Consider the following 18,188-nt stretch of genomic DNA (forward strand, 5'->3'; position numbering starts at 1 on the left):
GTCTAACACAGAGTGTATATTCATTAAAGCATCTATTAGCATAATGATTACTCTTCATTACTGTTATTATTTAAATCATAAGGAAGGAAATTACCAAATCTCCCATAGAATCATATTCAAATATTTAGTAAGTCTTGTAACGTTCACAAGTATGAATCTGATATCCTATTAAAAAATATTCAAAGAAAAACAATTGACCTGGTTTTTTGATCCTGAGTCTGTAAGTTCTTGAACAGTCCTCTAGGTCTCAGTCTTCTCAATTTGAAAGTGAAGAGGTTGCAATAGATTAGCAAGTTAGCTCCTTTTCTTTGGTTGGCAAAGGTATGAAAAATTCAACAAATGTTCAAAATAAAACCCAAGATGTGCCCATCTCCTGGCCCCACTCCAAAACTTGATCTTTTTCTGGACTCTCTCAGGGAAAGGCAATACCCCTCACATTCCCGTTCCCCTAATGCAGTTGCACGAGGCTGAAAACTTGGACACCTCCTATACTCAGCCAGGCACTCAATTTGCTCAATTTTCCTTCCTAAAGATTTTGATTTCTTATATCTGCTTTGTTCTATCTCCGACACCGACTCCATCGACTAAGCAATCACCACCGCTTGCCTGAATTCCTGCATGGCTTTCTAGTCTCCCTAAATCCAATCTTGGCTCCCTCTGACCCTTTCCTGCAAAGAAGTGAGAATGGTCTTTCCAAAATGCAAATTGTATCATGTCAACCTTCTTAAAACCACTTTCTGGCTTGGCTTCTCATTTCTCTTAAAGTGTAAGCTCTGGCCCACCTTTCAACCTTCCTTCTTGGTTATCCAAACACCTTCTGCTCCCTTTCACTGCCTTTTGCTAGGAATACTCATCTCCACTGTCTTTGGGCACCATATCTTACTCATCTGTGGTATCACCATCTCCCCTCCACTTCCTTACTAGTCTTCTTGACCTCAGGCTGTTTTTGTTTGTTTGTTTGCTGGCAAGGACCTGTGATTCTTTTCATCCAAGCACCTATCTCTATATGAAATTATACATCTGTTAGCATAGTATTTTGGTGGATAGGATTCTCTTTCAAGGTTATCAGCTCCATGGTAGCAGACACGGGTTTTTTTCTGATCACTATTGTATTCTTAGTGCCACCGTGAATGAATAGATTAATGAATGAGCATGTATGTATCCAGCCTAAAAATTCTCAAATTTTCTAACGTTCCTGTACAATTTGAAGTGATTTTCTTTTGAAACATTCTATTTTTACATTAGTGGTTTCTGTGAGTGTAACTCTACCCTCTCTTCCAAAAAATGACACTCCTAAGTCACCATTACACATAGATTTTTGTTTCCTTTTTCCGGTAGTGATAATAAATTAATCGGATCCATCTGTGATCATTTTCTCTCTTCCTTGTGGCAAATAAAACATCTCTGTTGTATGGGGCTATGTGCATGGGCTTTGGGGTCAAAGAGGCCTGGGGCTTAATCCTGGGCTCTTTCATTTACTAACTTTGTGAGTCCAGGCAAGTTACTTAATGTAACAAGACCTGTTTCTCTTATCTGAAAAATGAGGACAATAATAACTACATCTCAACATGCTGTTATGAGGATTAATTGAGTTAATATAGTAAAGAGTATTCAAATAATTCCTATTATTATTATTATGATATCACATATGTAAACCCGACAAGCTTTTGCTTTGGCTCAGTAAACTTGAACTTTTCTGCTGGACACTAATATGCATCTTTGTTGTAAGTGTTTTGAGGCACACATTTTTATAAAACAATATTAGTCAATCTACACCTATTGTTCAACTAGTATTTGCTTTGTATTTTCCTAAGCTTGGGGATTGTGTTCTCTAACTTTGAAGAAAAGGCACGTGAGATAAGAATAATAAATTTACTACAGAAGGTAATTACTTGTTAGATTGTAACAGGACTGACTTCAAGTGCAGTGGAAATTCAGGAAAAATGGGAGAACCATGTAATCAGGGACACTTCCTGGGGAAGCTGGGATTTGTCTAAGAAAAATCTCAAATGCATAAAGGATTTGAATACAGTCATCAAAGGTGAAGACCATGATACCTAGAGCCTTCTCTGTACCACACACTCGACTGCCTTTATTATATATACGATTTCCCTTAACCCTCAAAAGAGCTCTGGAAAGTAAATAAAACAGTTCATTCATTCATTCATCAAATATTTCCTGAGAACCTCCTATGTACCAGACCCAATACTGAGAATACACAGTGATGAAAACAAATAAACACCTTCTCTGTGAGTGGCTTACATTCCAGTGGGTTTGATAGCAAAAAACAAAACCAAAATTATTATATGTGGTATATTAAAAGTTGAATTATGCAGTGGAGAAAAGTGAATAGGAAATGAGAAAAGGAGTCCTTGGGGAGGGGTAATCAATTTAAATACAGTTCTGGGGAGGTCCCACTATTTTAGGGATGATGAGGGGCTAAGTGACTTGTATGATGTCACACATTCAGCAAAAGTGGCAAAAAGAAAAAGTGGCAACAGAAGGATTCAACCTAGGTTTGTCTGACTTCCACTCCTGTTTTGCTCTCTAAACTATACAGAGGAGTGGGTGTTCCAGCTGAGGCAACGCACAGGCCGGACAGAGCCTATCTGTGTAAGAGAGGAAGAAAACTGACTGGATTCCAAGTGCAGGAGTTCCACTGTAACGAGGGAAACATACACTTGGCCGGGAAGAGTGAAGCCAGACTATGGAGGATCCCAGAAGTTCAATGGAAGTGTCTGATTTAATGCAGCAGGAAAGAGGGTTTTGTTTGTTTGTTTGTTTGTTTTGCTTTGTTATTGGCAACGAATTATGGTATCATGTGTATGAAGCAGAATGTGAGGTGTTTGGAGGAGAGTCTGAAGTGAGAAGGCAGTTAGCAACCCATTGATATAATAGAGGTAAGAAGTTTTGATCTCTAAAATCGAGAGGCTATGGTCAGAACAGTACAGAAATACGACATGGGAGAGAGACTCTGGGGTGGAAATGAACTGGAACTAGATCAATCACTGGGTGTGGGGGTGAAGGAGGACAGTGGGTCAAAGGCAAACACTAGACACCAGGTGTGGGTGATGGGGGATATGAATGCCTTCAACTGACACGAAGAGGCTTGGAGTAGGTTAGTGTTAATTTTATTTTGGAATCATTTTAGTGCTCTGCACACACTGAAGGATCACTGGAAACACCCCAGCATATTGTAAGCCAGAGCTGTAGTCACTGCTTGAAATAAATATTCTACTTAGTTGCCCAAATGAGAAATCCGAGAATCATCATAGATTGCTGCCTGCTTCATCTTCATTGTCTCCAATGTTCCATCAAGCTCCAAAACATTCCACCTCCCAAATACCTCCCGATAGCCTCCCCTCTCTGTGTGCCCTCAGAGGCCCGATTTGTGCCATCTTATTTCCCTGGTTCTGCATAACTTGTCTCCTCTATCTTCACCTGGAGTTTTATTTTCCAGAAAACATATTTTCTTGAAAGCACAAATCTTATCAGAAAGTAAAAGGACTGACAGGAAACAAACTCTCACTTACAGAAATTATTTCAGTCATCCATGTGGCCATGCACTGAATATACACACCATTTTGTTTAACCTTTATAAATCCTTATAATAATCCTTTAAAGAGGCTGTTTATAGCCTCCTTTAAAGAGGAAGAAACTGAGGGTTGCTTAACGGCACAAACTGAGTAGATAAAGAAGCTGGGATTCAAATTCAACCAGGCTGTTTTTCTCTGTTTCAACTCGCTTGGACCCTGACAGAAGCTCCCAAATCACCTATGTTTTTAAACAAAAGTCTATGTTATTGTCATAACATACAAGGCCTTTCAGGGTATTCCCCTGTGTGCTCTTCCACTCCCCTTTCTTGTCACTCGCACTGGATGACTGGTACCATTTCCGGGTGCCATGTTCTCTCAGATGCACATGGCGCCTTGGGCCTAGACTATAGGAGAGGCTTCATACGTACTTATTTTATGAAGCACTTCATACTGCCTCTGTGCTCTGTGCTCTTTGCCCCTCATTCCTTATGCCCCAGGCTAGACCTACCTGCTTTACAAACGTTTCAAGTTTATAAATTATCTCCTCTTTCTGATTTGTCCCTAATCCCAACAGGGTAGATCTCTTGAGTATATGTACCTCTACCATTACATTTACCCTCTATAGAACTCTTTGTGTCCATCTTGTCCCACCTGACTGCGATCTACTTGAGTACCTGGATTGTATCTTTTTCACGTATTTATTCCCAGCACCAAGCACAGTGCCTGGACTAGAATAGGGTCTCAGTAAATGTTTGTTTCATGAAGGAAGAGAGGGAGGGAATGTTTGAGGGAATAACCTGACTATTTCTGCCTGACCCCGGAAACAGATTACCACAGCAGACAGGTCATGTTTATCTGAGCCTCCTTGCATCCCCAGTTTTTTGGGGGTTTTTTATCTTCAAATTTGGGGCAATTCTTTATTTATTTATTTATTTTACATCTTTATTGGAGTATAATTGCTCTACAATGGTGTGTTAGTTTCTGCTTTATAACAAAGTGAATCAGTTATACATATACATATGTTCCCATATCTCTTCCCTCTGGCGTCTCCCTCTCTCCCACCCCTCCAGGCGGTCACAAAGCACTGAACTGATCTCCCTGTGCTATGCAGCTGCTTCCCACTAGCTATCTACTTTACGTTTGGAAGTGTATATATGTCCATGCCTCTCTCTCACTTTGTCACAACTTACCCTTCCCCCTCCCCATATCCTCAAGTCCATTCTCTAGTAGGTCTGTGTCTTTATTCCTGTCTTACTCCTAGGTTCCTCATGACATTTTTTTTCTTAAACTCCATATATATGTGTTAACATACGGTATTTGTCTTTCTCTTTCTGACTTACTTCACTCTGTATGACAGACTCTGGGTCTATCAGCCCCAGTTCTTGACACCTTGCCTGGCACCTGTAGGCACTCACATTCATAAACAGTTGGGAATGAATGTATAAAAGCTTGTTTAGTCATTACGTGGTTAAAGCATTTTCACATGACCTTTTTATAAGGTCCTTTTCCTGGGTGCATGGGAATGTCTGAAGGGGCCTGTGGAATGTTCTAAATATGTGCAGCAGGAGGGTCTTGAACCCAAGGGGGATCCATAATCCACCTCATCATTCACCACATGGTTCTCAGATAAGGAAGCGACAGGGAAGACATGAGGGCTCTAGATTTCACAACGCAGGGTGTCACGACATTCACTGGCAGTAAAGGGAAGATGGTAACAGCCACAGGAGGATAAGATGAAGCCTGATGAGACGCTAGCAAAGATGTTCTGGACCCGTAGAGCTGAAACGCAGTTACATCTGACAGCAGTGTTTTAAAACTTTGACTTTTGGTATGCTCTTTGCCCTGCCTATGATTATTTTCTTAGGATTTATGTAAGATGCTTTTTGTTTTGTTTTGTTTTATAAAAAGTTAACCTGTTTCAATTGTGATAAGTGACAGCAAGGGAAAGGTTTTGGCCCAAGTGTGGTGGGCCCCAGTTTTCCTGAGGCTACAGGATATCTCTGGGAAACAGAGTGGGGTGAGCCTAAGTCTCTCAGGACTTTGGACATCAGAGGGAGTGACATCAGCAAGAAAAGCAGCACAGGGTCTAGAGAGGGATCAGGGGATAGTCACCAGTTTACCACAGGAAGTTCTAGAAGAAATAACCTCCTAAAATGCCCGGCACATAGATAGTGCCCAAATCTTTGGTAGAAGAAAGGTTCACATAAGTTTTTGCTTACTGCTTATGAACTAGTGAAAATAAGCTGAAGAAGGAAAGTTACCCTGGAGAAACAATTTAAATGTAATTAAAATTAAAATTAAGTGTTTCTTATAATGTGTCAATGCAAAAATATGTTTTGATTTATACAGTAGTCTACACATTTTTCCATCTGGGTAAAATATCCATACTTATTATATGGATTGATTAATTCTACAGCCAGACTGAAGTATATTTTCCAACAACTAAAACATATAGAAATATTCAAAGGGGATTTTATCATAAGAGTAGAGATGACTTCATCAGAAGTCATTACGTATGCTCTTCACTCCTTGGCAAGATCTGATTTGTGCGACGTTGTCTTGGAAACTATCCCTGGGTTTTTGTCACTGCAGGGAACCGGTTCATCTCACAAGTGAGGTTCACCTGTTATCAGGTGCTGAGACTTGGCAGCTCACTGGGAGTACTGCGCCAAGGCACCAGGGCACTTTGGGATGGTTTACATACTCCAGGATGCAAAGTGCCATGAGGAAACTTTTAAAATATTCAAATAACCCAGTTTTTAAAACCATCTGGGGAGGCATGAGTGTTTTTAGCCCCGTTCCTCTTTTTTTTTTTCTTTTCTTTTGCGGTACGCGGGCCTCTCACTGTTGTGGCCTCTCCCGTTGCGGAGCACAGGCTCCGGACGTGCAGGCTCAGCGGCCATGGTTCACGGGCCCAGCTGCTCCGCGGCATGTGGGATCTTCCCGGACCGGGGCACGAACCCGTGTCCCCTGCATCGGCAGGCGGACTCTCAACCACTGCGCCACCAGGGAAGCCCTGCCCCATTCCATTTTACATGAAAATATTTTGTTCACCTTTAAATGTAGAATATATTGGGTTGGCCAAAAAGTTCGTTCAGGTTTCCCGTAAGATGTTACGAAAACCCGAACAAACATTTTGGCCAACCCAATGTATTTTCTTCAACCCCAAACCTGACTTTAGGCAGAATAAACGAGGGAGCAGGAAGAAACGAATGATTAAAACATATATATTTCTATTTGCTATACCACCTTTTGACAACTAAACCCAATGATTCACACCTGTATTTTCTAATAGGTGGTTATACACGTTGATTAAGAAAAAAATTATATTTAAAGAAATGTGTACTTACCAGAAATACTGCTATAGATATTCCAACCAAAAAGCCTGCTATCACATCAGACCAATGATTTCGATATTCTGCTACTCTGTTGAGCCCAGTAAGAAAGGCCAAACACATTAAGCCCAGGCATAGAACGGGCTTAGCAAGTCTTGTTCCTTTGGCTTTGATTGTGTTGGTAATGTACATCTGAAATAGTAAATGAAAAACATGACTTTCCATGAACGTATTTCCTTGATATACACCTCATATATGTGTCTGTACATATATATATATATATATATTTATTGACATAGATATGCCTATATAGTTCAAATAATTAACTGAACTTTATGAATTTTTTGAAAGAAGTTTCTTAAAAGTAGAGTTTAAAAGTAGTGATTAGTTAATTTTACTTACCTTATATTGACTAATGGCCAATTCTTATGTAATAGTAATTATCTAAGATACTGAGTGCAGACATTCCAAGTGACTTTTTTGTAACTTTTAATGTACTTATTCTTGTTTCATCTGAATTTACATTTTAGGTCAATACTATTAGAAGGGGAAAACTGATGAATGAATGTTTTTAATATTTACATTTTTGTATACCATATGGAGAGGATGCATATTTTATAAAAATTAGAAGTTGTGAGTATAGCTATAACAAACAAAATGGAGTGGATTTCCACTAAACAGATACTACTTTGAAAAAAGAATTTAAAGTTCAATACAGTGTCAAGGTTTGCTTTTATGCTGTTACCTGAAATTACTTTGTTTTAACCAAATTTTATCAACCAGCATTAGGACAAAAAAAAAAAAATTAACTATGATGGGGGAAATGTGTCAGCTAAAGCCAAAACAAAACAATTAGTAAACACCTACATTTTTGGCATCTTCACATATGCTAATGAAGAATAATTAAGTGTCAGCTGATTGCACAGAATGAAATGTCTTCAAGTTGTGAGCCACCATGCTCAAAACACCCAGTCTTTCCCCCAATCTGATTTATTCTATAGCTCAATTGCTCATAACTTAAACCATGTGTTCCTATATAAGTGAATCTGTTGACTGTGAAGGAAATGTGTCAGTTATTATTTCAAGTCACTAGTAAAGTAATTATTAAAGAGATGGCTTTGACAGTGCAATCAGTTTTTATGATATTAATGTCAGGATCTGATACTGATAATATAATCAGAAAAATACTTAGAAATGCATATAACCACCTGCTTATTGTCCTCAATTGAATAAAAAATGCATTTGCCGGGCTTCCCTGGTGGCGCAGTGGTTGGGAGTCCGCCTGCTGATGCAGGGGACATGGGTTCGTGCCCCGGTCCGGGAAGATCCCACGTGCCGCAGAGCGGCTGGGCCGGTGAGCCATGGCCGCTGAGCCTGAGCGTCCAAAGCCTCTGCTCCGCAACGGGAGAGGCCGCAACAGTGAGACGCCCGCGTACCGCAAAAACAAACAAACAAACAAAAACCAACAAAAACAAAACCATTTGCCTAAGAGATTAAACCAAAATCAGCACTTATGCTTTTAGTTCATGGCAGCCATTTTAGAATGCTATGAAATTCAGTAATTATCTTTTCTCTTTTTTTTTTCTGGGCAAGTTTGCAGCCCTGTTAGCTGCTAGTATACACTGTATGAATATTTAAACAGTTCATGTGATACAAGGCTTCTGCCTAGCCAAGTTCTAGCTCTTTGCAATCTATCCTTGGTCCTGATACTCTAGGGAAAAAAAAAAGCTGGATTATCTCCATTTTGGGCCTATGACCTTCAGAGCTATGTCTGTGTATTCTAAGCCTGTGCTTGAAAGAGCTAAATAATCTCAGTTAAGAAGAATAAGTATACATGAGAGGGAAATAGGAGGAGATGAGAAAGAGAAAATGGTGCCTTTGCCATTCTGAGAGAATATATTAAAGAGTTTTGCCCACATGAGTAACAAGACAAGAATTTCACACCACTTCAGGTGTCCAGTGACGCACCTAATAGAGTAACTCCTTATTTGACTCGTGCATATAAACAGAGAGTGAAATTTGAGCTGCTTGTGGGATTTTCTGTAACACAGCTATGCGGCTGATTACTGACTTCTTACCTTTGCATTTCTTCACATCTGTCAAAACGCTAAAGACATCCTTTCCTTATTAAAACAAAATGAATGTGAAATGATAGCTGAATAGTATTAATACCACTAATAATTATTACAGCTATGATTTAATGAATGATGGCTGTTCAAGGCAATGTTCTAAGCATTTTACTTTACTTATTAAATCCTCAAAATAACCATATTAGTAAGAAATCATCATTACCTTCATTTTATAGATGAAAAAATTGACTGAAGACAAAGCTTACTATGAAGAATATACAACTTAACTATTGGGGGTGGCACTTTTGAGAAGGAGAAATGGCAATGGGAAGTAGGGGTAAAGCACTTTGGTGCCTTTAACCTTCGTTTCTTTCTATTGATTTCTTGCCTAGAGAAAATGGCATAAGCTAAGTATCAGTGAATGCAAGAGAAATGAGATTAAAAATAGGGGAAAGAAAGCCACCATAGTACATAGCGGTGAGGCTACATCTATACTCTACTATTAGGAAAAAGTAGGAAGTAGTATATATGTGGTTTGTGTGGGAAATCTCCTACAGAATCTGTATGGCTTTGGAAAACATTTGCCTTCTCCTTCAACCCCAGAGGCCATCACAGATAGAGCTCAGCCCTAACTTATCCAAGTTGTGTAGGCCTATAGTAATCTGTGACCTTGGGCTACAATCCTCTGAAGTGTCTCTTGAATTTGAGTTCATTCCTAAGATGCTCTATGACTTAAGCATTGTTTATAAAGGGTCCCAAGACACAGTCTGGCCACTATGCAAACTCATGAAAAGGCTTCTATATTAGGAATAGCCTGGGATTTGGCTCTTCCCCCACCAGATCCCCACTTAATGTCCAGAACCAGAATAGAAGAAAATTGAATTTTAAGCGTTATGGGAGAAGGACGACATTTCTTCAAATAATTTCAACTTTAAAGTGGGTCACTGTAGTGCTTTATAATGCACAGATTTTCTGTACCATAATCAGTTGACATGAATGTCACAAAAGAAAAATTTGAGTTTGCACTTATATGTACTAGGGAACTTTTTGGTACTTTATGAATGTAAGTGCCTTTTAACCAGTCTAATTGTGTTATCCTTACAGAAGGTCTATTATACCTAATTTGCAGAAGAGGAAATTATAGCATGAGAATCTATTAAGCAAGTTGGACACAGGACAGGAATTGGTTATTTATGCTCTCTTGGTTTTTAATTCACTTATGAAACTATCTAGGTTAACCAGATGTCAAAATGTAGCTAAACTAAAACACAAACAGAAGGGTGTATAATCTGAGCAGGATGGTATCTGCTCAGTCCTCAAGGGTCAGTGAATGCTCACTATTTTATAGGCCAAGCCATTTAGCCATTATTAGGCAGTTGTTATTCACCAATCCCATGAATATCTATTAGCCCCAAGATGCAGAAAGTTAAAAACAGTCATTTGCTACCTGCTAACAGTGAGGTGTAGATTCTTCTACACATTTTTTTCCTTGCTTATACAATATATACAATAATTGACACACATATAAAGGGGTTTTGCTTACTTGTTTGCTTTTACTAAAATGTAATCTCAATGCCCATGTAGTAAAGTGAATGGACTCACTTGTGAGAATATTAATCTATCTTTTGGGTAAATGAGAAAGCACTGTACAATTTTAAAACAATACTATTATAAAACAAAAATAAAAACACAAATGTTTGTGTTTGTTAAGCACTTACTATACACCTGAAACTGTTATTCAAAGAGGAGTCATCTAGGTTAGATCCAGAAGGATGAGTACGAGTTCCCGGCAAAGGGGAAATGGGGGGAAAAGGTGTCCTAGACCCAGGGAGAGCATCCGTAACCCTGATATGCACTCCCCAAGCACCTGCGTCGTCCTCTCCCAGAACACTTACCACAGTGTGTGGTTTATACTAATTTGAGTTGTTCCCTTCACTACAGTGAGGACACAGAAGCCAAATCTGGAGTCTGCACTGTAAGCCCTGAGCTTAGCACTTTGTCTGAAACACAGTAAGCACTCAAAAGACTTACTAGACTTACTAAATAAAAGAACGAATAAATGAAAAATGCAAAGGCACAAGAGAAAGAGTATGGAGTATTTTCTTCATAGCATTTGTCATTATTTAAAATCATGTTCCCCATTTCTGTGTATGTATATCTGTTGCCTCCATGAGAATATTCCATTAGAATAAAACCTCTGTCCATTCACCATTCTATCTGAAATGCATAGAACTCCTTTTATGTAGTAGGTATTCAAAAATGTCAAATTAATGAATGCATGAATTGCATGCTTGGGGAAAAGTGAATTTTTGAACTCTTATTGTCAGAAAATACACATCGTTATCAGAAATTGTCTTGCATATGCATGTGTTTAGTTGCAATTGTCTTTCTCCTCCTTGTCTATCTCATATTGCCTGGATCAAAACCTGGTACAAGGTAGGCACCTGTGATAGAAAGAATATTAGCCCCCTAACAATGCCGAAGCTCTAATCCTAGGAACTTGTGAATATGTCACCAAATCACATGAGTTTTTAAAAGTGGATAACCTTCCCTAACTGTAGTCAGAAAGAGATCTGAAGATGCTATGCTGCCATCTTTGACGATGGAGAAAGGAAGCAACCAACCAAGGAATTCAGATAGCCTCTGGGAGCTGGAAAAGGCAGGGAATGAATTCTCCCTAGAGCCTCTTGAAGGGATGCAGCCAGGCTGAAACCTTGATTTTAGCCCAGTGAGATCATGCTGGACTTCAGATCTATGGAACTCTAGGATAATAACCTTGGGTTGTTTTAAGTCTCTAAGCTTGTGGTATTTTATCATGGTGTCAAAACAAAAACTATGATAATCAATCAATATCTGTTTCATGCATAAATGAATGAATGGACTGGAATTTGTAAAAATGATCCATAAGGGATAACTGTGGCATAGTGATTAGATTACCTGCTCTGGAACCAATGAGATTTGGGTTTGAGTCCTGGCTCTGTCACTTACTTAAACAAGTTATTCAACCTATCTAAGCCTTGAACTCCTTATGTATAAAATGATTGGGTTTTTTTTTTATATTAAGCTGTATGAGCTGTTTGCGTATTTTGGAAGTTAATCCCTTGTCTGTTGTATCATTTGTAAATATTTTCTCCCATTCCTTAGGCTGTCTTTTCATTTTGTTTATGGTTTCCTTTGCTGTGCAAAGGCTTTTAAGTTTAATTAGGTCCCATTTGTTTATTTTGGTATTTATTTCCATCACTCTAGGAGACTGCTCCAAAAAAATATTGCTGTGATTTATGTCAAAGAGTGTTCTGCCTATGTTTTCCTCTAGGAGTTTTATAGTATCCAGTTTTACATTTAGGTCTTTTAATCCATTTTGAGTTTATTTTTGTATATGGTGTTAGAGAATGGTAGCCATCCAGTTTTCCCAGCACTACTTATTGAAGACACTGTCTTTCCTCCATTGTATATTCTTGCCTTCTTTGTCATAGATTAATTGACCAAAATGTGTGGGTTTATTTGGATTGCACCCTATAGTCTTACTCATGAATCTACAATTCATAACCAGGTTAGGATGGATTCTTTAAACTGATTTCCACGTTTTGACTACTTTGATTCATATATCCTAAGAAGCAATAGGTTTTTGTGTGTGTGTGTGTGGTATGCGGGTCTCTCACTGTTGTGGCCTCTCCCGTTGTGGAGCACAGGCTCTGGACGCGCAGGCTCAGCGGCCATGGCTCACGGGCCCAGCTGCTCCACGGCATGTGGGATCCTCCCGGACCGGGGCACGAACCCGTGTCCCCTGCATCGGCAGGCGGACTCTCAACCACTGCGCCACCAGGGAAGCCCTGTTTTTGTTTTTTTAATAACCACATAACATTACTACTGGTCATATTGTTTGTAGTCCTCACATGGACTGATGTCCCACCAAGTTCTTTTTATCTTGGATTCCTGGGATTATTTTTAAAAAATCAAATTTCTTAATTGTTTTCAAAATAACATTCCACCTTGTTAAAACCCTTTTGACCTTTGAGGTTGACATCTATCAAATTAGTCCTCTTTCTCTCAGCTTCTTCTTAGCACCATATAGATCACCAATAACAAGGCAGTGTCAAGGGTAGAATTCCATGGCACTCCACTGGAGATTTATTTGCAAATTGGTACAGAGACATTGAACAAAATTTGGAATGTTCATTTATTAAGCCAGGTGTGCAGTGTCCTGAAAGTCTTATTATTATATCCATACTTATCCATGATCATAAATTTGCCAAACTGCAATGTAAATGTATTTGATAGGGTATGTAATAGAATGGTGATGAGAGGTAATGCAATGGTAAAAAGACCATGGACTTTGTACCAGATTTGTGTACACATAATTCAGACCCTTCAGGGCTGTGTTGGGGAAGCACAATAAATGGTGGTATACTGAAGCCATAAATTTTATGTACTAAACCTAGATTGTATAGAGCATGCAGCTACTTTTTTTCCCCCAACTGACCTAAACTTCATCATGGGCATCCATCCTGCACTGAAGAGGAACAGAATGAGGGAGGGAGAAAGTCTGCCACCTTCCCCTCCTATATGTTGGTGGTACCATCCTATTTATACTATATCCTGTGTACTCTTTATTATTACCTTGTAATAGAATACACAAATCTTCAAATTTTGCTTTTGGTATGTAAAGGTAGCTTTGGAATTTAGAAATTCCTGTTCTCTTTTGACAAAGAGAGATTTGACTATTGAAGCCAAACATTGTCTTCCTTTTCTAATTGGTACTGGCCCATCTCCCATCTCTCTTTTTCTTTTTCCAGTTTTACTGAGGTATAATTGACAAATTTAAAAAATCGATATACTTAAGGTATACAACTTGCTGTTTTTATATAAGTGTACATTGTGAATTGATCACCATAATCAAGCTAATTAATGTAACCATTACCTCACATAGTTACCATTTTGTGTGTATGTGTACATTTAAGACCTACCTACTCTCTTAGCAAATTTCAAGTATACAATACAGTGTAGTTACATTGCTATACATTATATCTGTGTGGTATGTATAGATATAATACTATTCAGGATTAAAAAGGAAGGAAGTCCTGCCATTTGAGACAACATGGATCAACCTGAAGGACATTATGCTAAGTGAAATAGGCCAGGAGAGGAAAGACAAATACTGCAAGATCTCACTTATATGCGCAATCTAAAATAGTCAAACCCATACAAGCAGAGAGTAGAGTGGGGGCTGCCAGAAGCTAGCAGACAGGGAAATGGGGAGATAGCTGTTGGTCCTTCTCTTATGGCATGTCCTTCTCTGAGACACTGAATAATAGATGAGAAATCCTAGAGCTACGTTGCCCAATATGGTAGCTACTAGCTAGAGCTACTGAGCACTGGAAACGTGGACAGTGGGACCAAGGGACTGCATTTTTAATATTAGTTAATTTCAGTTTTTAAAACTGGTACTTGCTTTGATTATTAGAAAACTTTTAAATATGTTTGGAACAAACTGGGTATGTGCTTCTACTTTTATACTGTAAATTTTATGAAACCTAAATAGAGATCAAATACTTGAGATGAAAATGTAGTATCAGAACTGAGATGAATTGCAAGAGACAAATAGACACTGGATTTTGAAAACTTTGCAAAAAAGGGAATGCAAAATATCTCATTAATAATTTTTATATTGACACATATTGAATGTTAAAATTTAGACATACTTGGTTAAATAAAATATATTTTAAAACTTGAACCTTTGTTTTTGCTTTTTAAAAATATGACTTAGAAAATTAATAATCATATATGTGGTTCATTTTATATTTCTACTAGATATTGCAGACATAGACAAGAGCATATGATTCAAGGGAAATGAAAAATATATCAGTTAATATTCAAAAATATTGTTCCCATTTCAGCATTTATTGTTATTTTATTATTTTTATTTATTATATTGGTTGGAGTTGTGTACTGAACCTAAAACCATTTTTTAGGGCACTCATATTCATAAGACAATAGTTAGCTATATCTGTTAACTATATCTAACTTTTATGTCTATTAATATATTACTATTTCAAGCAGCACATAAAGTAATAAAATGATTTTATGGAATTATCTTTAATTTTCAGAGTTAAACTATCACAGTCTATTTTTTTAGGTTCTGATTATTAAAACAGCTTTTTAAAAAACATCTTGCTTCTAAAAGTTAATCAATTGTTTTGTATTTTTTTGATACCTTTTTTTAACATCTTATTGGCGTATGATTGCTTTACAATGTTGTGTTAGTTTCTGCTGTATAACAAAGTAAATCAGCTATACATATACATATATCCCCATATCCCCTTCATCTTGCATCTCCCTCCCACCCTCCCTATCCTACCCCTCTAGGTGGTCACAAAGCACTGAGCTGATCTCCCTGTGCTATGTAGCTGCTTCCCACTAGCTATCTATTTTACATTTGGTAGTGTATGTATGTCAATTTTACTTTCTCACTTCGTCCCAGCTTACCCTTCCCCCTCCCCCTGTCCTCAAGCCCATTCTCTACCTCTGCGTCTTTATTCCTGTCTTGCTCCTAGGTTCATCAGAACTTTTTTTTTTTTTTTTTAGATTCCATATATATGTGTTAGCATACGGTATTTGTTTTCCTCTTTCTGACTTATTCCACTCTGTATGACAGTCTCTAGGTCCATCCACCTCACTACAAATAACTCAATTTCATTTCTTTTTATGGCTGAGTAATATTCCATTGTATATATTGCCACATCTTTATCCAATCATCTGTCGGACACATAGGTTGCTTCCATTTCCTAGCTATTGTAAATAGTGCTGCAATGAACATTGTGGTACATGTATCTTTTTGAATTATGGTTTTCTCAGGGTATATGCCCAGGAGTGGGATTGCTGGGTCGTATGGTAGTTCTATTTTTAGATTTTTAAGGAACCTCCATACTGTTCTCCATAATGGTTGTATCAATTTACCTTCCCACCAAACAGTGCAAGAGGGTTTCTTTTTCTCCACATCCTCTCCAGCATTTATTGCTTATAGATTTGTTGAAGATGGCCATCCTGACCGGTGTGAGGTGATACTTTGTAGTTTTGATTTGCATTTCTCTAATGATTAGTGATGTGGACCATCCTTTCATGTTTTTGTTTGTTTGTTTGTTTGTTTGTTTGTTTTGCAGTACGCGGGCATCTCACTGTTGTGGCCTTTCCCGTTGCAGAGCACAGGCTTCGGACGCACAGGCTCAGCGGCCATGGCTCACTGGCCTAGCCACTCCACAGCATGTGGGAGCTTCCCAGACCGGGGCACGAACCCGTGTCCCCTGCATCGGCAGGCAGACTCTCAACCACTGTGCCACCAGGGAAGCCCCCTTTCATGTTTTTATTGGGATACTGTATATCTTCTTTAGAAAAATGTCTGTTTAGCTCTTCTGCCCATGTTTGGATTGGGTTGAATGTTTTTTTGATATTGAGCTGCATGAGCTGCTTGTATATTTTGGAGATTAATCCTTTGTCACTTGCTTCGTTTGCAAATATTTTCGCCAATTCTGAGGGTTATCTTTTCACTTTGTTTATGGTTTCCTTTGCTGTGCAAAAGCTTTTGAGTTTCATTAGGTCCCATTTGTTTATTTTTGTTTTTATTTCCATTTCTCTAGGAGGTAGGTCAAAAAGGTTCTTGCTGTGATTTATGTCATAGAGTATTCTTCCTATGTTTTCCTCTAAGAGTTTGATAGTGTCTGGCCTTACATTTAGGTCTTTAATCCATTTTGAGTTTATTTTGCGTATGGTGTTAGGGCATGTTCTAATTTCTTTCTTTCACATGTAGCTGTACAGTTTTCCTGGCACCACTTATTGAAGACACTGTCTTTTCTCCATTGTATATTCTTGCCTCATTTATCAAAGATAAGGTGACCATATGTGCATGGGTTTATCTCTGGGCTTTCTATCCTGTTCTACTGATCTATATTTCTGTTTTTGTGCCAGTACCATAGTGTCTTGATTACTGTAGCTTTGTACTATAGTCTGAAGTCTGGAAGCCTGACTCCTACAGCTGTGTTTTTTTCTCTCAAGATTGCTTTGGCTATTCAGGGTCTTTTTTGTTTCCATACAAATTGTGAAATTTTTTGTTCTAGTTCTGTGAAAAATGCCATTGGTAGTTTGATAGGGATTGCATTGAATCTGTAGGTTGCTTTGGGTAGTATAGTCATGTTCCCAATATTGATTCTTCTAATCCAACAACATGGTATATCTCTCCATCTGTTTGTTTCATTTTTAGTTTCTTTCATCAGTGTCTTATAGTTTTCTGCATACAGGGGTTTGTCTCCTTAGGTAGGTTTATTCCTAGGTATTTTATTCTTTTTGTTGCAATGGTAAATGGAAGTGTTTCCTTAATTTCTCTTTCAGAGTTTTCATCATTAATATATAAGAATGCAAGAGATTTCTGTGCATTAATTTTGTATCCTGCTACTTTACCAAACGCATTGATTAGCTCTAGTAGTTTTCTGGTGGCATCTTTAGGATTCTCTATGTATAGTATCATGTCATCTGCAAACAGTGACAGCTTTACTTCTTCTTTACCAATTTGAATTCCTTTTATTTATTTTTCTTCTCTGATTGCTGTGACTAAAACTTCCAAAACTATGTTGAATAACAGTGGTGAGAGTGGGTAACCTTGTCTTGTTCCTATCTCAGAGGAAATGGTTTCAGTTTTTCACCAGTAAGAACAATGTTGGCTGTGCGTTTGTCATACATGGCCTTTATTATGCTAATTCCCCTATGCCTACTTTCTGGAGAGTTTTTATCATAAATGGGTGCTGAAATTTGTCAAAAGCTTTTTCTGCATCTATTGAGATGATCTGCTGGTTTTTATCCTTCAATTTGTTAATATGGTGTATCACAGATTGATTTGCATATATTGAAGAATCCTTGCATTCCTGGGATAAGCCCAACTTGATCATGGTGTATGAACCTTTAAATGTGCTGTTGGATTCTGTTTGCTAGTATTTTGTTGAGGATTTTTGCATCTACGTTCATCAGTGATATTGGCCTGCAGTTTTCTCTTTTTGGGACATCTTTGTCTGGTTTTGGTATCAGGGTGATGATGGCCTCATGGAATGAATTTGGGAGTGTTCTTCCTTCTGCTATATTTTGGAAGAGTTTGAGAAGGAGAGGTGTTAGTTCTTTTCTAAATGTTTGATAGATATCACCTGTGAAGCCACCTGGTCCTGGGCTTTTGTTTGTTGGAAGATTTTTAATCACAGTTTCAACTTCAG

General features: G+C 38.2%; 1 protein-coding gene across 2 annotated transcripts in view; it reads right to left on the minus strand.

The window, feature by feature from the left end:
• Positions 1-18,188, minus strand: part of PLPPR5 (phospholipid phosphatase related 5) — a gene marked incomplete at its 3' end in the record, with an annotated part of 129,331 nt that overhangs the window by 21,889 nt on the left and 89,254 nt on the right. For both annotated transcript variants that reach the window (XM_082615939.1, XM_082615938.1), the window contains exon 4: positions 6,887-7,063. In XM_082615939.1, the coding sequence (XP_082472065.1) occupies positions 6,887-7,063 (177 nt within the window). The remainder of the gene's footprint in view (positions 1-6,886; positions 7,064-18,188) is intronic.

Source organism: Mesoplodon mirus, assembly GCF_964341445.2.
Source record: "Mesoplodon mirus genome assembly, chromosome: 3".
In the NCBI taxonomy this organism is placed as follows: Eukaryota; Metazoa; Chordata; class Mammalia; order Artiodactyla; family Ziphiidae; genus Mesoplodon; species Mesoplodon mirus.